The 24,654-nt window shown below is 30.9% G+C and overlaps 1 protein-coding gene across 5 annotated transcripts in view; it reads right to left on the reverse strand.

The window, feature by feature from the left end:
• by (blistery) overlaps positions 1 to 24,654 on the reverse strand; it is a 759,376-nt gene that overhangs the window by 4,075 nt on the left and 730,647 nt on the right. For 4 of the 5 annotated variants that reach the window (XM_067046158.1, XM_067046157.1, XM_067046160.1 and 1 more), the window contains 8 exons: positions 13,241 to 13,538; positions 11,015 to 11,161; positions 7,050 to 7,216; positions 6,129 to 6,219; positions 5,883 to 6,054; positions 4,282 to 4,494; positions 711 to 845; positions 80 to 347 (listed from right to left, as the gene is read on the reverse strand). In XM_067046158.1, the coding sequence (XP_066902259.1) occupies positions 80 to 347; positions 711 to 845; positions 4,282 to 4,494; positions 5,883 to 6,054; positions 6,129 to 6,219; positions 7,050 to 7,216; positions 11,015 to 11,161; positions 13,241 to 13,538 (1,491 nt within the window). The remainder of the gene's footprint in view (positions 1 to 79; positions 348 to 710; positions 846 to 4,281; positions 4,495 to 5,882; positions 6,055 to 6,128; positions 6,220 to 7,049; positions 7,217 to 11,014; positions 11,162 to 13,240; positions 13,539 to 24,654) is intronic. The other variant, XM_067046159.1, reaches the window with a different exon arrangement.

Genomic DNA, 24,654 nt, shown 5'->3' on the forward strand with positions numbered 1-24,654 from the left:
ACAGCAAAAATATAAGAATACATTTATACAAAAACTTATAGAATTAGATAAAAGATAAATATCATTAACCAATACTAACAAAGTTGGTTTGTCATCCGAATGTCGCCACCGCCTGTCTTCTGGATCAAGGCCACAGTAAGTGATTGTTGCCATAGGATAATGCCGCCTAAAGAACAACACTCTTCCATGATCAGTCAAGGTAATTCCTTGGGATGAAACTTTGAAATTGACTTCTACAGCCTTAGGCAGAGGTGAAGAAGAAAATAATCTCCCAACTGAGCGAGATACGGCTCTTGGTCCAGTCAATGATTCTGTTTCAACGGTCAGTAAGTAAAGCACACTACATGCTGAAACAGAATAAAAAAAGTGCTTGTTAAAGTTATTATTTAATTAATTTTTAAACAACAGATGTAAAAAATGATATATTTGAATGCTTCATAATATGAAACATAAAATAAGTAAGACAAAATAAATAAATGCACTTTATGAAGCAAATTGGAATGAAAAATATAAACACAAATTTAAAAAGGATTTAATTTATCAACGTTAATTTTATGATAACATTGTTATTATATTAATAACTTTTTAATTTAAATATGATTTGACTAATTTATATTGATAATTAAAGTAAGCATTTTGAAACCGCTTAACTTTTCTGAAGTACTCACTACCAACTTTAGATTTATAAGTATTCTTATTAAAAACCCTACCTGCTCCTTGTGTTTGCAGAATTTGAGCTGTTGTGGTGACCCTTGGAGCAGCTGGATCAGACTCTGGAAGTACTAATAGACAAGGTAGTGCTAAAGAAGTTACAGTATGCTGGTAAACAAGAGCTGACAGAGAACCTAAAAGTAAAAAGTACAGAGTTATAACATATATTTCAAAAATACTAAATAATTTTACTATATTGGATTAAAAAAAACAATAATAATATTGAAAGCAAAATAAGATTTCAATAAGACAAAATCAATATTCAAATTCAATACTAGAAGATCAAATGAAATATATTAAAGAGTTGGAACAAAAATTGAGAACTGCCAACATGGAAATGACTGAGAACATCAAATAGATAGAAATTTAAAAGTATATCTTATATACTCTAGCTTCAGTATGTGTCACCAAAAAATAATCATTTGGTTAAAAACGAACTAGTTGGTGGAATGACTGGATGAAGGTATCAGAGCAAAGAAAGTGTTAGATTGGAATAATTAAATACTAAAGGTTAGAAACACAATCACAGGTACACATTATGTACAGCAATCTTTTATAGAAGATCGAGATGGTTGATCGAAAACCAAGTGGACAAACTAGCAACTTTCAAATCATCAAGATTAACTGTTAGCATATTAGTGAAAGAGAAATTATAGGTAAATGGAATATGGAATGTGAGAATGATATTGACTGAAACTCTTCTGTACATGGATGATGTAATCCTATGGTAGGCTAGTCTTGAATTAAAGGGGATAGTCATAAATGGAGACTATCAATCATCTCATGGATACCCCTCACCTTCAGCCATTAAAGTACAGTTTTTGACAATGACCATCTCAACTTACAGTTAAGTATTTCATTTGGACCTTTAAATAACCTTGGTAGAAAAAGGTAGTATTCACTTTAAATTCTGTTCTTTCATGTAATGCAATTTTATTAATTCATGTTTGTTTTGTGTTTCTTAGAGGGATCAGAAAAAAAGCTAAACAAAGAAAAAAAGTAAAATTATATCAAGGATGTGTGAAGTTGAAAATGTACACATAAACTATAAGAGACAAATCCTGGTAAGTATTAAGCAGAAAGAAGACTTAATGCACCAAGAGACAGTTGTTATGATCAAATAAACTAAGGGAAATCAAAGAGAATAAAAAAAAAAAAAAGAACAGTATCTAGTATCTATTACTGCAGCTGGAGCAATGTCATACGAGAATAAGAGGTTGAACATTTGTAACAATAATGCACTGTATCTGCCAACCTTACTATATGAAAGTAAGATCAAGGCCCCATAAGATAAAAATAGGCTGAACACATCTGAAAGAAATACTTAACAAGAGAAGCTGACTAAACCAGAAGCCCACCTTTAACTAATGGGTTAGATAAGAGTGAAGGTCCCAGAAAGGAAACAGCTCAAATAATTTGGCCATTTTATAAGAATCCACAAAAAAAGGGGCCAAGCAGTCGACCTAAAAAAAATTTTTAAAAAATATTTGAAAAAGGCAAGCAGTTCACCAAAAGAATATCATATCAATAAGGAAGAACCTAACTTTACTAATTATACGAAGAAGCAGAAATGGGCAGAGAAGGGGATTTAAAGATGCAGAGCTGCCAGATAATGAGGGTGTCAAGGCGCCTTAGAAAAGCTTAAAACCATGCCCCGGGAATAGATGAAGTTCAAACAGTGTTGCAATACTAAGGTGGAAATGAATTGAGGAAGACACTTTATAACCTTATCCTGAAGATATGGGAGGAAGAGAGGATGCCTGAGGAGTGTACAAGAAGAATTATTTATCCATTTCACTAAGAAGGATATCAGTTGGAGAACAACAACTATCGTGTTATAGGTTTCCTTTCTTGCATTTATAAAGTACTGTCTAACATTCTCTTTGAGAGACCAGTTACACATGCTAAAAAGGAGATTGACAAGTATCAGGTGAGTTTTAGGCAAGGAGGATCTACATTAGATAAGTTATTCATACTGATGTTGATGTTGGAGAAGTGTAAAGAACATAGAATTGTCACCCATAATCTCTTTGTTGATTTTAAAGCTGAATATGATAGTGTTACTTGGCCAAAGCTTTACCCCCTCCTGGAGATGAACTTTCCAATTAAATTGATCCATCTTGTGAGAATGACAATGTTCGGCACTCAGTGTGCTGCATGAATTGGGGTTTATCAATTTGAGCTCTTCAGCATGAACTGTTGTATAAGGTGGGGGATGCCCCTGCTTGCCTCCTTTTTAACTTTGCAGGAGAAAAAGCAGTATGAATGACAGGAATCCAAGTTCATGTGACTCAGTTCAATAGCATGGGATATGTTCATCTCTTGGGGTACACTAATGATTTTGATACTGTAGCCAGATAGGAGAGGTCATTGAGAGAGTTATTTATGGTCCTAGAAGAGGTAGTAAAGAAACTTGGACTGCTAATTAATGAGGATATGACAAAGTACCTAAGAGCTGGAGGGGAGGGACCAGGTATTGGTAAAGATAGAGGCGTTGTTAAACTCTCATCCTCTCTTCCCCCTCACCGAGAATGTGTGCAGTTTCGATTTGTCCACACCTGGCCACTTCCTTTGAGGTGGACCCTACAACTTCGTAAGGATAAATAGCTTCGTTTATCTGGAATCAGAGGTCTTGGGAGATCAGCAGAAGAATAGCGATGTCTAGCTGGTGTTGCTGTGGGCTTTCAAGGCAATTCAGAAGTAGATTCCTTTCTAACAGGACCAAGATACTTTACTTTACAAATCCCTGCTCTGCCTAGTTTTAACTTACAGGTTAGAAACCAGGCTTTATAGCCAGAATGAGAAGTTCATTTTCCACTGTTCTAGTTTATACCAGAACAGTGGAAAATGAACTTCTCATCTTTGAGAGAAAAATTATAAGAAGAATTTTTGGCCTTGTTTAAGAAGGCAGTGTTTGGAGAAGATCAAATAATGTTGAATTTGTGGAAATCTACAAGGACATACTCTCAAAAAGTTCAACAGACTGGGGCGACTTCAGTTGTCTGGGCACATCAAGTAAATGGATGATGGTGATGGGAAACCAAAGAGAATGCTAGTTGCGAAATTTCATGGGAAAAGGTGAGTTGGTCAACCAAATGATAGATGGGAGGACTCAGTGTTGGAGGAAGAAAGGCTCATACTTGGAGTTTGGGACAGGAGAGCTGTAGCAATGGATTACAACAACTGGTGAAGACTTATGGAGGAGGCCTAGTCTCAGTAATGGGATGTAGCTCCTATATATGTATGTATGTACTCCTTTAGTATTTTGTTAAAAATTATTTACCAAAAAAAAAAAATGTTTTATCTACAACTTACATTTAACTAAATTAAGAATTTTATACAGAAGAACTCAATATTATGGACTATTTTAAAAATTGGAGGATCTCTGAATTTAATTAATCTCACTTATGACTATAACTGTCAATTTTTAAGTTATTATTCTTTGTAATCTGATAAGACATACTTATTGATGACAAAAACAATATATTGTATATATTTATTACTTACTATATATATTTAATTTATTATGTATATTATTAAGTAATATATATATTTAAGCAATATACTCACTGAATACTGGTTCATTAGGACATCCTCTGAACCTTACACCTCGAGATGTCGGCTCAATAAGGAAATGCCTAACAAGATCCTCAGGCGTGGGTGGGGATCTGGTTGGTGCTGGTGGTGATGCTACTTTCAGAGCCAAACCAAATGCCCCAGGGAATGAATTTGAATCACGAACAACAAATGTTCCTGGAGCCTTGTCCCTCAGCATTCCTATAGCTATAAATAAAATGAACAATAATGAAATCAGTGCAGAAAGTTTTAATAGCAACTATTATGAGTTACAGCTGTTGCTGTTGAGCAGTTAATTTTGTACATATAATATGAGTGATTTTAAAATTACAGTATAATGCAAGTAACAGAGGTGTAAAACATAAACTACTGTATTAAAAAAAAAATTTCTAATATGTAGCAAAACATATTCAGAGGTATAAAATTCAGCCTTTTGGAATGGTAAATATATGTAATTAACTAATGATATAATTTAAGAATAGCCTTTCTTCACTCTCAGAGTTGTTACAGTTTATGGTTTCACATATTTCAAAAATATGAAACTTAACCTAAACTTTTTTTCTAGTTTCAAAATATGATGGGTTATAACATATCCTTGTTTACTCAAAAATGATGCAATAACTAGATTCAAAACCTCTCAGTAAAGAACAGAGCAATGAAAAATAATATCACAATCTTTCTTGCTCACTTCCTGGATTTTTTAAAAAATTCCTTCTTAGCCCACAGAAACTGATTTTCATCATTCTCAATGCCTGAGACAATACTGCTTCAACATGACTGCCATATGTCATATTCTATAAGTTTATAGCAACCCTATCTGTTGGTTACTGCCTTAGAGCCAGAATCGTTCCAGACCAACATGACAAGAACTAGCAGCTGAGAAGTGAACTGCGATATACAAACATCGTATATTGATATATCGATGGCCTAGAATCAAGTTTTAAGTTAATATAAATTTAATATTTTTTTTTTTGAGATAAAAGGTTTTCATTCTAGGCCATTGATAGATATTATTTCTTATGTATATATAAATCATAATTTCATACAGGTAACAAACCATGTGATATATTTTAATATTCCTAAATATATTATTAGAATGAAAAAAGATCACAACAGAATCTTCTGATTCACTAAAAGCTAACATCTTATATGTAGCATCTCTCGATGGCACTTTTTAGCCCAGAAGTATGAATAATAAAAATTTGAGAAGCCACATTGTAAAAATCCCCTTCATGGATTCATCTCCTTCGGAGGCAGTGAGTGATAATATACATGACTGCATCAGTTCATTCTAGTACTATTTTATGGATAAATATATTGTGCTATTATTTCACTCTGTCTTCTTTAGATTTTTCCAATACACTCTCTCCTTTCGTCAGGACCTACAGCGAATACTTGTAGAACTGGCTACCCTCTTGATTGTAAGTGAATACCTTACAGAGGGGTAGCCATTCCTGCAAGGACCTACAATGAATAATCCTTTCAAAATTATAAGCGAATACCTTATGTGGTGAAGTTTCCATACAGCGAGGATTTACACATATTATACCATTATAGATCACTAACATTATAAAATAAAGTTATAAAAATGATACCTTCTTCCCGTGATATATTAGGCTTGTACCAAAATTTGCTAGTCCCCCTAACAAATTTCACATGTGCTGGGCTGACTTCCTGAGGTGATTCTGAACGTAATGAACCTCGTCTACCACTCCCATAATAAGGTGAACCTCCATACTGGCCAAGACTACCATTTGTCACCGGGCTCTGAACAGTAAAAATATGTTTTTTAGAAATATGAAACCAAGTAATTCAAAATATTAATGTTGAAGAAAGCTTACCTTTGGACTGTACTGCTCCGAAGAACTATCGTAGCCTCTAGAGCTATTCATTGAAAGCTCTCTACTCAGTGTGCCTTCACCCCATTCTTTCCTATTAATGTTAAAAATTTTAGAAAATGTAAAAATTTGTTGAATGATACGTAAAAGAATTGTGTTTGAATAAACAATATATGTATAATTTCTGTTGATTTTTACTTAATTTTAATTTTAGAGATAAGTATTTTGATTGTATTCCTTATCCTCTATCTCTCATAATCTAAAAAAATTAATCCCATAATATGAAGAAAAAAAAGTAAAATATTATATAATGCAGCATGCATATTGAATATTACTAAATTTAATTTATATAATGAACGATATTCTATTATATGATAACAAATAAAGTGATTTAAGAAATATATTAAACGGAATAAAAATTATTTGTTCAGTTTAGAACAAAAATGAAAAATTTAATGAAAATAAAATTAAGTATTTATATTCCTGGGACAATACCATAAATGCCATTTCATGGAATCCCATAATTCATTTGGTCCCAAAAAATGAATATTGACATTCTCACTCAAGGGCTGTGTAGGTCCTCAATGGAGGATTTGAGTGAAAAACAAAATAAAATACTTTTGGAAAGCCCAATATTTTTTTCATTTTTACATTTATATAATTGTATTAATATTTTCAAAAATGGTATGTCATTATGATTGTAACGAAATTTCATGGTTATAACATCATTAAAATGAAACTATAATAATACTAGGTTTACTAAAGTATACACAATGACAAACACAAATTATATGATATTGACCTTTCAAATACATTTCTTAGTACATAGTAGTAAGCAAATCATGGTAATGGTACAATGTCTAGTTTTTATGAATGTATACTCATCATGATATTACTAGATCCAACTTAAAATAAAAATATCACCTAATAGCGGTAGGTGATTTTGGAGGAAGTGATGCAAGGTCAAAACCACCATTAGGTGTTCCACCATTGGAGTACGGAGTTCGAGGATGTACTGGAAAAGCTGGAGTCTGCGGGCGAGGAGAAGTGCTAGGGCTTGCTTCTGAAGCTGTGTAACCTTCGTCCCGTAACTGAAAAAATAACTTAAATAATAGAACATTGTATAATTTAACATTATTTGTAACCAAACCTTTATTTGAAATAATCAATTACTTATTTCATTTATAATAGTAATAGTGCTAATTTAAAGAATTTATTAATGGATATTGTCTTTCATATTGTATAAATATCTGATTGAATAATCAGTAATTAAATTAATAAGAACGCAATATGTTGTATTACAGTGGAACCCGATTATAATGAACCCCATTACTACATTGCATAAACTAATCTTTTTTCTTTTTTAATAATTCCTCTCAATGAATGATCTGACTTTCAAAGTCATTCATCCTCACATAAGCTGACTTTTTTTTTTTCATAAGGATTTCTCTTGATAAACCCACTTTTGTAGTCACTTCTACTTACATACATACACTGATCGATATATATTTTCAAATTATTTTTTTGAAAAGACAATTCACTTTTCTCTCCACAAAGTTCAAAATATTAGTCTGATCTTTAATGATGAACCAGCTTTTAAGACTGATGAAAAAAGTTAATTCTGTGGAAATTAAAGAGAATGAGGATAGTAACAAGACATACTTTGTTGTAGAGAGAAACCTGGTAATTTAGTTTTGGTTCATATGTGATCATGCTTAAGATTAGAATGGAAATTATGAATTCAAGTTGATAATAAGTTGTTAATGAACATTTCTCTGCTCTTCTAGTGATCAAGTCCTAAGAATGCTTTTCAGAATGTGAGAGAAAATCAATAGTTTTTGAAGACCAATAACAGCCCACAGATCTGTTCAACATGTAGTCATAAAAGAAAGAATAATAAATTCATTAGCCATTAACTTTCAGGCACAGGATCAAAATAAATATTACAGATAATTGAAGAAAAGATAACTAATTTGATGTAAAGGAAGTTTATATTGTGTAAAACATTTTATAAAGTAAGTATAAATAAAAGTTTTCTAAAAAAATGTATTTTTTTAAAAGTAATTAAAGTAATAAAGGATTGACTTGAATAATTGAAAAAAAAGTAATATGATTGATTAAACAAAAGGCCTGTAAATATAAAAGTGTTGTAAATAAAAAAAGACACATAAACGAAACATAATCATCAGGCTAAGGTGTAATTTGTTCTATACGAATTGTCTCTGGCATTATCTGGAATATCATGTTAATGCAAATATGGATTTTATCATGATATACTAGCAAACTGCATAATGAAAAATATGAAATATAATTGATCAAATTCAATAACAGATTTAAAATAATTTCTAGTATTTTTAGGAATAAGAATATTCCAGGGAAAGGCCCATGAACAATTCAATTGGCTATATAGATTTATTCCACAAAATGTAAATTTTAAAATATTAACATGAACAGGTGTAAATAAATGAATAAAGTAATTTTATTAATCAAATATACTCTACTGGTTTAGAACCATCCTGCCAATGAACAAAATAAAACAAATTAAAATACTGTTTTCATAAAAACTTGGCATCAGGGAGTAAATTGATAAACACCACCACAAACCCAATTTTAAACATTCAAATAGATTTTGACAAGAAGTGATTGTTTGCTGATACGTCTGGTGGACACTGGAAATATTTAAATTTTAAGCCTCAGAGATTTGTAATCTCTATTTCAAAACAGTGAATTATAAATCAAGTTGGGGTATAACCCAGACTAATAACTTAAAATTTTATTTTAATATATTATCAAATTAACAAATTTTAATTTTATTCACCCATATTTTGGTCACATCTCTCACAAATTGACTTTTAATACCATTATACCAGCTAGAAAAATAAAATTGATTTTTATTATTCTCATCATAAATTAAATTTTTATGAAACACTTTTTCACTATAATAAACATTTTATGATTACTAATCTTTTAAAAATTAATATTTATAAAATTAAAACAAATTTTAAGAATGATGAGTGAACACCATAAGTAAATTGTGCTTTCATAGAGGTTGGTGAGAACATGCAGACAATGTAGTAAGATGCATTAGTTACGGAAACAAAACAAACTATTAAAAATTCCAACTAACTAATACCATTCAAAACACTGAGCATTTTACCCAATAAAAATGGATAGGAAATGCTGAGGACAGTCACCACTTCAATTGTAATCTTTTCTTGAATCGTATGCTGAAAATTAAATGAATATTATATATGTTATATTTTCTCAGTATGTAATCAATTTCATAGAATAGACATGGTTTTATTTAATGTTCATTAGTCTAACTTTTGTGAATATACTTGAACAGCCAAAAAACTTGTACTTTATTGACTGTAAAATGGCTGATGCCAACAGTTCATATGTATAAAAATAATGGAAAAATCAAAACAAAAAAAAAAACTGAAAAAATATAATATAATCAGGTATTTTATAGAGGCTGAATAAATATTGGTACACCTCAATGTTTGTCCATAGTTCTTCAAATTATTTTTTTTAATTATATCAATAGTAAAAAAATAAAAGAATATTCTAAATTGTTTGCCTTTCAGCTCCTATAATCAATATAAATCAGTTTAAACAAAAAAAAGTTTAAACAATGAAGACTAACAATGATACTTTAACTTTAAATAAAATTCAGTTTTAGGTTTTCTTTTGTCCTGAACTGATGAATAAAACCAGGGAAGAAGGTACAGTTACTAAGTCAAGTGTTGATGTCTCGGATTTACCTATTCTAAGACTAGACCATTTTGAAAATAAAATAATTTAAAGCTGGTTTTAATTTAGTCTCTAAATTAAACAGTTCCAGACTAATTTTATTAATCTTATTCTGAGACCAGTTGAAAACTAGGGAATAGGAAAAGGTAGGATTTGCCTTGAACCAAGCCTAATCTCTGATCCAGAAACAAGCATCAGTGATATTAATTGTCAAGTAATTACGTTTATTTCTAGGTTTTTATTTTTAACTCTAATATTATTATATTTTAGTTTTAGTTAACATAACTAAAAATAGAGAGAGACAGGTTTGATCTTCAATAAAGTTCAAGTGCACCAAACTTTTTGTAGTCCCCTACAATATTATGAAGTGAACTGTAAGTTTTGATTAAAAATTAATCTATGAATATGCAATCTCCAGAATTAGATATTAGGTTATTACTGATATATTGAAGTGTCTAAGTAGAACTACTGTGATCTAACAAATCAGTAGCCTTGAAATAATTACAAATAAAAAATTACCAGTATTTATAAATAATAAAATATTGTGTTTGTATTAAAATATGTAGACATTTATTTAAATTCCAATGATGGTAAAAAACAAAAATATAAAATATATAAATTTTTAAAAATGCATAATAAATAAAAAAATGAAAATTCCTATAAAAGAAAAAACAAATAATACCATAAATCATTGAATTATGAAATAACATTTGGCTCTATTCTATTTGGATGGTAATTATCTAAACCTTTGTAGGGACTCATTTCACACAATTAGGACCAAGTTTCAATTACTAACTTAGCACTCCAATCTGTCAGCCAGACTACCCTCAACAACACTATATTTCCATATATTCCCAACAACATTCTATGTTCCATCTTAAATGGAGAAAAAAAATGTAGAGAAAAATAAGTTAGTAAGCCTTGTAGTAATATTGAGAACCATGTCAACAAAATGAGTCTTTAAGAAAATGAAAATTTAAGTTAGACTAGTGAATGGAACCTTGTCAAATGATGTAATAGTTGTATCTAAAATAAATGTTTAAGCATTAGTACATCATGGCTATAAGATTTGAGCTAAGAGTGTACAGAGTGTGATTAGGAAAGCATGATGGTGCTAGTTTAATGCTACTACTAACCTGAATATCATTAGGAGTAGGCCATTGTTCAACTGTCGGTTCAGTGGAACTAGTGGTGCTAGGCTCGTCCCCAGCCACACTGCTAGTGGCTCCATTCTCTGCAAGACTCAGCAGCCCGCTATCCACATCGGAGGTACCAGTCGGGCTCTATAGGGGTAAATCCATCTACCTTTCTAGTATATGTACATTCAGCACCCACTCTCATTACAATCATTTATTTCATATTTATCAACAGTACTTTCTCAATTAGAAGTTAATAAGTTGTTTGTTTTCAGTCATTTAGATTGGTATTTTATTGAACGAATCTGCTATGTGTTTTCCTACAATTTACACTAAATTCTAGTGACTATTCATGCAAAAATGTATTAAAATCAATTAGTAATATAGAAATGTGCCTTACCCAAATAAATATATTTTAAATGAAATAGTATTTTTATGACTTTATGATTAGAAGGGCATTTTTTTTTTTTTTTTAATGAATCAAAATTGTTCTGTTATATCAACAATGGGTAGGTCCTGAGGTAGTATTGGACCTAAGTGCCCCTTGGGTTGTGGAGGAACAGGGTTTTTTTATTTGCATTTTCTTTGTTAATCAATACAATGCAAGCAGGAAGTTCTGTAACAAGGAAGTTTTCCAAAATAAATAATTTTAACCGCTGAATAACCAAGTTATAATTGACAACATCGATGGAAGAATTATGCAGTGTTTTCTGAGAGTGCTCATCAAATGAATTATAACAAACGGTTTAATTTACTTTCTTATTAGTGATAATTTTCCAAAATATCTCATAATATATAATGTTTGAGAATGTTTACAAAGAAAATGATTGATCTGAAGAAATTACTAAGATATTCCATGTATTTCTGAAAACAGCATAAGCGTTCAGCACTGTTGATAAATAGAAATAATCATAAATTAAATGCTTCACAATCAAAAAGTCCCATTAATTGATTTTATTAAACAATATTAGTTTCATTACTATCAAGGGATGATCTAAAAGATAAATCAAAACAAACAAAATTCATAACTGGTTTTTAGAATCTATTTAATTTAATATTTAAAAAGCTTGATAAACTTTTTATATTATTTTGCAATATTATTTTGCACTAAATACATAATGTTTTAATAAAAATAAAAATTAATGGAACTTAATTTTTATAGCCAAACAGGATGGGTAATGTGCATGGAACAGTGTTAGTCGAGCAGCGTTCCTTGCAGCACTGTTAAGGGCAAGTGCAAAAGACAAGGAACAAAAAATACATATAAGGCAGGCTGTGATTGAAAAAGCTATTGGTTACAGTGCAAGAAAAAAGTAATGAAAAGAATAAAACAGCATTAAGGAAAGTAATTTAACTCTGTATGATTATTGGTATACATAAAACATTGTGATAATGTAGAATATTATATTTTATTTCCTAAACTTCCAGCTTTCAATAAGTAAATCAAATCACCCCTAATCCCATCAGGCATAAGCTAATTATTATAAGAAAAAATATTACAAAACCAATTTAATTTAAACTTTTTGGAAATTACAATAATCACATTTTGTTAAATTATATAAATACCCACTAGGTTTAGGTATTGTTATGATATAATAATATATATATTTTTCAATTCATTCAGCAAAGTTTTAAAACTTATATTTTTGATTTATCGGTACTGTTTGCTAGTGCCCTCTATCATTTAATTTTTTTATGGTTTCAAAACATTAAAGAAGGGGTTACTTAGCTATCAGTTAGTTTAACCTATGATTCTGCCCACCATTATTAGCACAGTCATTATAAAATTTCATTTTAAATAGAATATATTTTTGATAAATATGAAATTTATCGGTTTACAGTTCTGAGATATGATACTGACATATTTTGAAGTAAGTTTTCAGTTTTTAGAGCTGTAATAAAAAAAAAAAAAAAAAATTGTAACTAAAAACAAAAAGAAGCTGTAGGAATTATTACCTATTTGTGGGAAGGCATTTATTTATAATATACTGAATGTAATAAATGATAATTACTGATAAAGAAAAAAAATACTTCTATGGGAAACCCCCTTTGTATTCAGATTAATAACCATCCACACCAACTCTTGCAGTGGACAAACGTTAAAAATATTTCTGATTACTTGAACTATAAGCCATTATTTTTTCCTGTCCATGAAATAGTAGTCCTACATCAAGGTGTTTCAGAACTCCGTAACAATAAGAAGGTAAAATGAACTGATCTACTTACCGCTTCCCTCCTGGCTCTATCAGCAGATCGCGCCCTGGCCAACCTCACGGAGGACGTCCGCTGCGGTAGGTGCGGGCTGACGGGGGCGGACCCCGCTCCCTTGCTGGTGTTGATGTGGAGGGGTACGCTATAGTCTCCAGCCTGATCGGAGCTGTAGCCTGTCTCCCTCCGGGCGACCTCCGCGGCTAGGAGGGCAGTTCGTTCTGTTCGCCGCTCCCGCAGTTTGGCCTGCTGTCGTTCCAACCAGCTCAACTGATTGGCGTTGTCTTGGGAGATGCTCACTCCGCTAACAACGGTCCTAAAACAGAAAGAAATAACATTAATATAACTGCAAACGTTAGCTGTATGTTTAACAACGTTAGCAGTATTGCTCAAAAACTTTTAGAGTTTAGATAATAGATTCGTAGAGTAATATAAATACGAAATAATTTAAATTAAAAAAAATATAAACATATTTGCAATTCTTGGATAAGTGAATGAGATGATTAAAAAGGGATCATTGAAAAGAGGTAAGGGCTTAAGAACAATATGAGGAAGACATAACGGAAGTCCTAAGGGAAAAATCGGATACGGAAAGGCATGTCGGATGATGCAATCATGCACTGCGTTGAGCTGTTGTAAGGAAATCTAATGGGCTAGAGTGTGAGTATTGCGGGAATGGACAAAGGACTTAAACTGAAGATTTTAGATTTACTCCTCAAGAAACTGGTGCCATTGGCTTGTTAGATCTTAGCCACAGCTTTGTGAAAGGCCTAGGAAGTAACAAAAGAAATATTATATATTTATAACTAGATAATAATTAAGAACATCAGACCCAGAAGGGAATATTAGTCTCAAGGAGGATTAAAAAAGTTAATCCCTCAGTTTATCAATCCTTATCCAACTTGTAACAGGACGCATTTGAAAACATTGTGATTGTGGGATATACTTAACTTTGAATTGGACAGGAGCACCACAGCATGATGTGCGTAGTCGAATTTAAACAAAAGGTTAAACTTAAAAAAAAATATCATATCAGTATAATTAAAAAAGGATTTTCTAAAAAGATTAATTAAGTAAGAACACTGTAGTGAATTAGCGGCATCCGTCAGCAAAATAATGATAGTAGGGATTCCCCAAGTATCTTTATTGTGCGGGGCAATGCAAAGCATTTATTTTTTTTCTTATTAAGTGTTTAAATGATCTAAGCCTTAATCATTTAATAGTAAATGGCTTAAGCCTGCACTAATATCTCAATCAATGTCAATAGCATTAATCCCAACAACATCTTTCAAGGACCCCCTCTTTCAATTGTTATAATTACCAAGAACTCTTAAGTCATCAAATAGTAAAATTGGTTTTCTCCCAGAAATTGCTAGGTACTGACACCTAGATAAACATGGATATATATACACATAGGCATATATGTATTAGGCAGCTTGTCTTTGAACTCTCTGGAAATATTTAGTCAAACCTATTCCTCGGATAAAAAACCAGCATATTTCACTATGAGACAAGTAAAATAATTCAAATAGAATAACATAATTAAAAACCAAAATAGGAAGAAACTTCAAATGTGACAGCAAAATGTAGTGGACTCCCCATTTTCAATATGGAATCTGAAAAACTTTGAGATTTTGAGAAATGTTGAACTTAAATCTCAATAATTTGAAAAAAATTGATACTCTTGCAAAAAAAAAGTTTTAAAATACATTTTGTCATTGCTCGACACTTTTTATTTTAAAAATTATTGAAAAATCAATGAAATTTGAAATTTTGTTGGTTTATTAGCGTTACTTTGCAACATTAAAGTGAAAAGTTTGCCATGATCTACCTTAGGTAAAATGGAAATGTTGACTGTGTCTATGTAAAACAATTCTTATTATAAGCTACGAATAGACAAATATTTTTTTTTAATTTGTTATAATATTTGAAAAAATAATTTTCCAATAATATTTTGGGGACCCTTTAGGAAATGTTGGTCTATAGCAATTAACAAAGTTAAAGTAAAGTTTTGGATCGAGATCCTTTAAAAAGGCAAGATTTAAAGATTACTTGAAGCTATGCTGGTTAATGAGGTTAGTCGCTATCCAACTATGCGAAATTTCTCACAACCTTAATTTCGGTTCCTGAACCGGCTTGGACCGCAACTAAATCATTCAAATAGGCAGTCTGCTATTCTCAGGAGGCTGGGTGGAGCCCGTTCCAGGTCTGCTCCCATAGGACAAAAGCCACAGGAGGTTCGTTGAATCAGTCCTCTGCCTCCTAAGTTCCATGGTCAGTAGAGCTAACCATTGTACCAATGGGACGGTATAATTTATTGAATTGGGGGACACGTGATAGGATGAGAATGTTCGACCAGTTTGTTGATAACTTGAGACAAATGAAATTTGATAAATTCCGACAAGAATAAGATATACAGAGATTAATATTTTATTCAATTTGTTGTTAGGGTCGATTGCTGTATCAGGAATTAGGCTTTTCCAAAAATTCCCTTCAGTTATAGAATAAACTGGTTTCAGGATAAGGCTAGACTAAGAGCAAAATTAACAAAAACTCGCGTCACCGGAATTGGCAATATTTTTAAATCATAGAATTCACACATAATAAAATAATAATAACAATGAAATCCTTATGTTAAGATTAAGTGATATTTGTCTGAGGTGACAGCTAAATTTTTTAAAATGGCCAATTTTTATTATTATTATTATTTTTTTTTAAGAGAGGGCTGAGATGTTACAAAGGATAGAAAAAGGGTAACAAAGGCTATTTTGAGTTAAATGTTGAAGTATTAGTAAAGCGTTAGAGAAATTTATAATCTTCGATGGTATTCGGAAACCATAATGACAAATAAAAAAAAAGAATAGGACGATTATTATTATACTATTGCAGGGGATTATGTTCTTTAATCCGGTGAAATTTGAGATCAAATGATTTAATTTCTTTTGCGATGGCCAAAAACAAACCGCAAGGACACTCTATTGGCAAAAAAATCGTTTACAAAAATCATTTCGGAAAATTCCTTCACGAAAGGCAAAAACGTTATTGGAACCAATTGTGACATTTATTTTAACTACGGCAAGCTGATAAGAGATAGTGTTACTCACATAAGCCAGAGACGCAGTAGTACCCAGGAATTTTCAAGCAACCCGATATGAATAATAAATTTCAATTAGCTCACAGAGGCGTATACCGATTATAGAAACTTTTTTTTTTAACACATTGTACTGGACAATTATTCTAGCATTTTTATTGTATTGTAGATGGAAATTATACACGCATTATATATTTGTAAATATAGAAATATAATATTAATATTTAATTACCATTTTTCCTTGCAATTTATTAATCGAAGCTGCAGTTTGATTTGATATTATTTTATTTAAATATATTTTTATTTCTTGATTCTGTGCTTTCTACTCTCTATTGTTATATTATTATTTTAGCCATTATTGTATTGTGAATTGATGTTCTGTTATTCATTTAAAATTTTGTATATATGAACTTTTAACATTATTCGCTCTTTATTGTCTATAATCATTTTCTTTTCAATTTATAATTAACATTTGGATATAATTTTCTTTATTTTATATTATTATTTGTTAATTTTTAATTATTACTTAGAGACTTATTTTATTATTATTATTAAAGATGCCTTTTATAACACATATATTTAATGTTTTAGGGAAATCGACCTTCTAATTTTTTTTAATGTTTGAAGTACCACCAATGGGTGGTTCCTTCCCATATATATATATATATATATATATACGAGTTTATAAACACATACATGAGTTTATAAACATAAAAGTATACGCATATACATGAGTTTATAAACATAAAAAACAAATACAAGAATAAAATATGCAATATTTGATGTTACTTCTAATTTCTTCTCCGCGAATACTGATTTTTAACATTAAGCAATTGCCAGGCACATTCAGCAGGTTTAGTAGCATAGATTCTGTCATTCCCAAATGTAGAGACATTACTTGTAATTTATAATAGTGGAGCAGGGGCAATAAATACAGGCTAAAGAAAGACACTCCCACGGCAGTGCCAATTGATGGAGTATTTATGTTCTTTCTGTTTCGATTGGGGTCAATTAAAGCCAATTAATGTCCGCAATAGCTAATTTGATCTCACAAAACTGTCAAGATCTGTGAACATCCTCAATGCGATTCACAGCTCTTCTTGATCCAAAAGATAAACGGAAAACTAAAATTTATGTTTACATAAGACGTGATACGTACATTTAACACAACCAGAAAAAGGTTTCATATAATAAAGTATTGAGAGAATACATAGAGGAAGAATTCTACAAGTGTGATGTAAGAGACCACAAATAACCGACTGTGGTACTTACGACCCTACGTAAATGAAGTCGGTTCATTGTTGGACCAAGGATTGTTTGACTAAGAATGTTTGCTTGAAGTGCCTTCTCATGAGGAGAGCATAAATTCCTTAGAAACGCATCTAATGTAACGTTGAATAACTGTCATAGCATGGTCGAAAACAGAGAACTAGACGATTACTTCAACTTCAGCATATTTTTTAATTATAATGCTTCTATGAAGTTAATATAGAAATAATTCCCTCGCAACGGAAGGCAGTTGTCCTTGCACTTGCCCTACGCTGTTGAAGTATATCAATTAAATCAGCTGAAAGTGGTTTCCGTAGAACCGCGAAAAACGAACGCATATTTGTAAGTAGGACAGTCCTATCACGATGTTGCAAAGATGGCTCTTTGAGTTCTGATACCATTAGCAACAACCTCTGAGTGTGAGTCGGTTTTCTCTGCACTATTTACAGTCAACACAAAATCTCGAAACAGTTTACATACGACAAATGACATGAGAGTTGCAGTTATCAAATCAAAAGCCTAACATAGAAGATCTAGTTTAAGCAAAGCAAAAGTTTCTATCCCATTAAAATTTAACGATTACCTAACGTATATTATTTTATAAATACATAATTGTTTGTAAAAAAAAATTTTTTTATTCACTACACTTCCCTAATTTTATTGAAGGGCTCGAACAATTTTGAAAGGGACCCCCAATTTAGAAATTTTAAAAAGTTTGGAAACCGCTGAATTAAATGAATTGTTATTATATAGGGTTGGTTATTAATTAACAAAAATAGATTATAAAGGGACTAATAAACTAGATATAAGTTTTATGGGAAGTAACACGTATTATCGTATTATTGTTAACATAATACTCTAGAATCCCTTGCTTTATCAGTTAATTTTTGGATATTTTATCTCTATAATTCAACTCTTTTTTTTTTTTCAATTTTATTATTAATACTACTGAAAATTATCATATTTAAGGAATGGAATAGATGATTATAACAAAGATGTAAACTATTAAGAATTTCTTATTTGCTCGTGTACTTCCAACTAAATTTAGATAGAAGAATAGGAGTATTTATTATTTTTTTTTTTAAATATGCGAACCAACGAAATATTTGTATTAAGATATTGGAAACAAAATATTGTTAATAAGAAAATATCAATATATCTATAGTACCGATATTCATATTCCATCTCCATCCTTCCACACCTTTTTTATTATTTTATTTTGCCTTTTTTTTTTTTTTAAATATCGGTTATCGATAGACAAATTTTAATATCGGAAATAATATGGAATTTTTTTTTATAAACAACAATATTTCTTCACCTTCCCAGTCAGTAGTAAAGAACTACCAGAATATAATGGTTCCTAACAAGATCCACGTATCTCTGATTAAACATTTAGTGGATAGAATAGATTATCGTTCCGTCATAAGCTGGCAGTGGGTGAGGGGTGGACGTATATCATGTCTCTATTTTGAAGCATCATTTCAACTATTTTCTTAATGAGTGGTACGAAGTCTTAGCTTAATATATCCCTTAAGTATCCGATAACTAGAGACTGTAAAAATATACTTAAAACAATTATTGAGAATACAGATAACTATCAAGATATTTAAAACTAACATACAAATAACTTTTACGTTCCTACGGGTTTTTAATACACAGGATTTTTTGGAGTTTTTAACTTCGTTATATTTTTTTTTTTTTATTTAAAAGTTTATATGTTTTTTATAAAAGTCTGTAGATATAATCTTCATATATATCTTAATTGTATTTTCTCGAAATTATTTTTTTTTCTGGAGATTTCTATTGGGCAAGTGATATCAATTCGAATCTAATATAAATGTGATAAAAGTGATATTAGACCCATTTTAAACTAAACACTAACTATCCTCCAAATTTGACTAACATCGGAAGAGCCTTTTACGAAAAAGTACGTCTGAGCTTGCGTAAGCGAAAGTACCTAATATAATCTGATAAAATCGATAGCGTATCAACTTGATACCAATCTGATCCTTCAAAATTTCATAATAATCGGATAAAATCTGCGATCCATTTTGACAGAACACAAATTTGACTTCGTTATATCCCCAGACAGACCCGGAACCCAACTCGTTCCTGGATGTCTATAACGTAACATGCAATGTTTTTCCATTTTTAGAAAATAATTTTTTTTTATTTGATATGAACAGCATACATATAATTGTAACTGGGTCCGACAGACACAACTGTCGCATTACGGGTTTAGGCACATTTTAAAATATTTTGTAGATTACATTGTTTTAAAAATAATTTTTTGTGTCTTTACTGCACAACTCAAAATCATGCTCGCCACATTCACTTTCGACATAATTCGATATATGTCGTCTTGAAAATATTATGAGTTCACCAACTAGACAACTGCCAATATGATTTATGTGTGTGTAGAAAAATAAATGACAGGATCTACATATTAAATTTTAGAATCATAGACGACCGATGGTAAACGAGTATCACAATATCCTGTAAAATTTCAAAACATTTTGGACGATCAAAAATATTTCAGAGATAAAATTATCACGTTAGACAAAAGTTGGGGAGTCAGAAGAATTTCTTCATTTAACCCAAGAAGATGGAATTTTCGTACTCTCTCCTATTGTCTCAATGCCAGGAGGCCTCTTTTAACCTCTTTTTACGTGGTAGTATGAGAAATACGTAACATATGTGAGCGCATGAACAGAAGCGAATCACTAAAACAAGAACCGGACTTGGATTTGTTAAACTTGGGAAAATAATTTTTTTTTTCGCTAATGGACTGTCTTCATTAATTTCAATACATCTGGGTTCATTAAGTTTGATTTACTTGCAATGGGTATATTTTTTCAGATAACAAAACAGAGCCTCTGTACTGAATCGATCTCTAATATAAAATATACCTATATATAAGGGCGTACCCAGAATCAAATATAGAGGGGGAATAAGCCATAGTCAATCAATTTGTGATATTTCAGCACGGAAAACGGGAATGAAGCCAAACTTTTAAGAAAATTATATATAAATATAGTTGTGCTATCAGCTATTACAATTATTTGCTTGAAAAAATAATGTAATTTTTATTAAATTAATAATTTTTTTCCACTTATGGGCAGCTACCCTTTCCTGCCTTCCTCTGGGTACGCCCTTGCTTCTTTTCTTAGGATGTCTAGAAATTCTAATTTATTAATTCTGAAGAATGTCTAGAAACTTTCTTAAACGTCTAGAATTTAATGTAGAATGAATTATACATAGAAAATCCCACTTTCAAACTATTAGACAATGGAATTATGTAAACAAAATCTATATGAGGTAAAATCGAGAAGATGGGTGAAGGTGTGGTCAAAATATGGTGGTGACGTCATACTTAACCAAGCAGTAGTATACCTTACTATAATTAGCGTCAGCTATAATCGATCAGTATTCTTCGCAAGATCGATTGCTACTGATCAGAACATGTGGCAGGCCAGTTACATTAATATAAAATCATTTTGTAAGTATACCATATACATATGACATACTGATGGATGTAATGAAGTGTGCGTGCAGAATGGAAATAAAAAGAACCCTAATTTATAAACATGATGTATTTATAAATTTATAAACAGGATTGTAATAAAAACAGTCACGCGAAAGTTTGTTAATAGAATTTGTATTCTTATCATCATGTACAACTATTAGATATTTTAAATATAATAAAGCTCTTTTAACTTCTATTTTCGAACTGGGATAACCTTGACCTGATAGAGTTTCAGCAAGTTGGATGAATTCCAGAATATACGGGAACTGGTTCCAATATCTATAACGGCAAAAGCGTACCGTTTTCTCCTAACCTTAATTCAGTGTTGGAGTAATTTTGTACGTAATAGTTCAACTTGAGGGACCCTGAGATAGAGGGAACTTCTATAAAAGGGTGGATACTACATTTAATTAAAAAATCATTAAACAGATATAAGTTTTTAATTCGAATAAATGATGAATTGCAAAAAACCTAATTAGTCGGAAAAGGAGTTAGATTCTGTCAAAAACGCCGCATATTGTATAATAAGCCTCTATAAATAGGACAATTTGGCCAAAAAAATACACATTGCTAGAATTAGTTAAACAGAACATGACGTCAATGAACCAACATTCAGAGTTGACGGGTGAATTGGTTTAGTAAGTGCCGTGGACAAAAAAAAAATATTTTAAATTATCAAAATTTTTTTAATGTCATATACTTTTTTATTCATTTAAATATCTAACAAAAACTCAGAACTTTTCTTTCCGTTCAAACAAGACACCTTCTCCGATCTCCTCGAAACATAATTTGAAAAGATTCATCCATTTGAAGACTGGGCACCAATGATAGGCTAAGTACCCGAAAAGTGGCGTAGCGTAGTGGGGGCGGGGGAGATCTTCTCCCCGGATTTTACTTTCAGGTTAATTCCACAATAAATAATATTTGATTTAATAAAAAGTTAAACTATTTTATTTCATGCCTGTTTTATTTATAACCCGAACAAACAATGCACGATAAATATGACTGTTCTTATCAAAAAGTTCTTTAGAATTACAGTATATTTTAGTGTTTTAAATTGAAATATCTAAATAAAGGGGCAGCAAAATGTTTCTCCATCACGGGCGTCTTACACCGACGCGACGCCACTGTACCCAAAACCAAACCTTTGCTTTTATTGCTGGTAGTCGGTATTTATGCCTCATAATTTTAATTTATTTATTAATATTTCTTTTTCTTCTAGATACTCAAATATCATGAACCACTTATTCGATCTATCCCTCAAAAAAATCCTGATAATTCTCTAGTGTTGATATAAATAAATCTTGCCTTCGAATCGAAACCGTAACTCAATCATAGAAAAAGTGGATAAATGTTTTTTTAATATCAAACAGACATAACAATATAAATCCTACTATTTCGGATTAAAGATAAAATGAAATTGCTAAGCTATTATCACCTAAACGGCGGAAAATTCTATTCGCTATTAGAGTATAATCTGGAAACGGTGGGAGCAAACAAAGCCGGTAGAGCAGTTTTGGAAGAGGGTTAGGAAAATATTAGATCTTCATTGGAGCGTTAATTTCTGTTTGTTCAGGGGCGGGGGTCTGCTTGCTCTTCGCCCTCTCCGGTCTACCAACATCCCTCCATTAAAGAGTTTGCTCATGCCAACATTGGTCAGTCGTATTTTAATTTGTTTTTGTTTCAACAATTGTTTGTTACATAGCAATATGTTTTGACAATGAAAACAAAATATTGTTTAATCTCTTAAGACTGTTTTTCGATTAATAGGAGTTACCACTCTGTTCTCGCGTGAATATTAAAATTCATTTTGCAGGATTTGAACAATATAAATATCAACTTTTTTACGCGGGAATCGACATCACAGATCTGAACCGGGTGTTCTGGGGCTCGTTCTAACGCTTCATATCTCAAGTTAACAACTATTGTAAATTTACATTTGCAAACTTATGTAATATTTCTGGAAAATAGAATTTGATTCTTCTTTTAATTGGAAATAACTTGTAATCTATACAGTGTAACCCATGGTTTACTTGTTTTAGTAATAAGCTACGCATGGTTTGATAACTGGTGCCTTTGGGACCAATTCGGCCTTATCCATCGTAGTAAATTCACTCGTGCTCACAAGGGCTGATAAACTGATTAATAATATCTGTAGATCATGGCTGTTCGGGGTCTGCTCGGCCGACTCTATAGATCTCTTAAGAAAACATTTCCTCTTCCTGACTGGATTCCATATGCTTCTTGAATTTTGCAGCAAATTATACCATGTTACTGACATAGCAAATGTAAGTTTATAATATATTTATTTTATATCGAAATTAATATATATATATATATATATATATTCTTGTAAAAGAAAAGAAAATGAATTTTTGTTTAATAATTAAATCAGTAATTTTAAAACGATTTACATACATACATTTTCGTAATCTTATTTTAAATATCTCAGAAATTATTTCAATTTGTTATATATAGTTTGAAAAAACTTCAGTATTATTTTTTTTTAAATTTTGAATATTTGTGTCATTAATTTATAATCCGTTACAGGATAAATGAAATGATAAATCGGAAGAACTTCGCCCATTATTGCAATTATTACATATTAATGTTTTGCCAAATTATAGTTTTTCCTCATTAAAAATGAACTTCATGATTCCCATCCTTAACTTACATAGCGAACAGATATTCAATATACATACATACTGTAATTTTATGTCAATACTATACTACTATACTATGCCAATACTACAATATTAGAAACAAAAAAAGACTAACTTTTGCATCATGAAAATTATTCGAAATTAACCCTTTTATATTTTCAAATAAAACCAATTTTTACTAAGATATTAATTATAGGATTCTTTTGATGTTATACACTAAATCTGAATAACCATTAATAAATAAATAAATAACCAATAAACATTAAGCTTATTTCAACCTACATTTTGAATACTTCAATAGCTTGATAAACTAAGCATATCTTAATATGGTTCTAAACACTCACACTCCTATTTCAGTTTTATTTCTGTTTCAATATTTCAACCGTGGGCGTTGAGACACCGGACGTGTAAATCAAAAAGAAACATTAAGCAATCGTTATTGACGATGAAGTCGATCAAAATTATGTAATGAAGCGATCAATCGAAAGCAGGAAGGGACATGTGTGCAGTTCGTCCCACGCAGCCACTTGTTTCTCCTTCAAGCCCAAGCGTATCCCTTGGCTTTGAATGCGTATCCAATTTAATGTGGCAGTTGTCAATACTCATCTTATCTTTCTTTTCATCTCCCAAATATCTTGTTCATAAATACTTCATATTTATAAATCTGGTGCATAAATCTAAATACAGCTTTTACATACCACCTTAGTTGAAATAATTCTCCACTAGTTTCTGAACTGATATTTGTGTAATAGTCATTGAGTCAATGCTATAATAATACTAAATATAATAATATACTAAATATACCCGTTTAACACGCACAGATTGAAAAATAAAATTACAAGATCTTTGTATAATCTTGTGTAAAATCATATATACTATATAT

The sequence above is a fragment of the Halyomorpha halys genome, unplaced genomic scaffold (assembly GCF_000696795.3).
Source record: "Halyomorpha halys isolate HHAL.00 unplaced genomic scaffold, Hhal_1.1 Scaffold215.1, whole genome shotgun sequence".
NCBI lineage: Eukaryota > Metazoa > Arthropoda > Insecta > Hemiptera > Pentatomidae > Halyomorpha > Halyomorpha halys.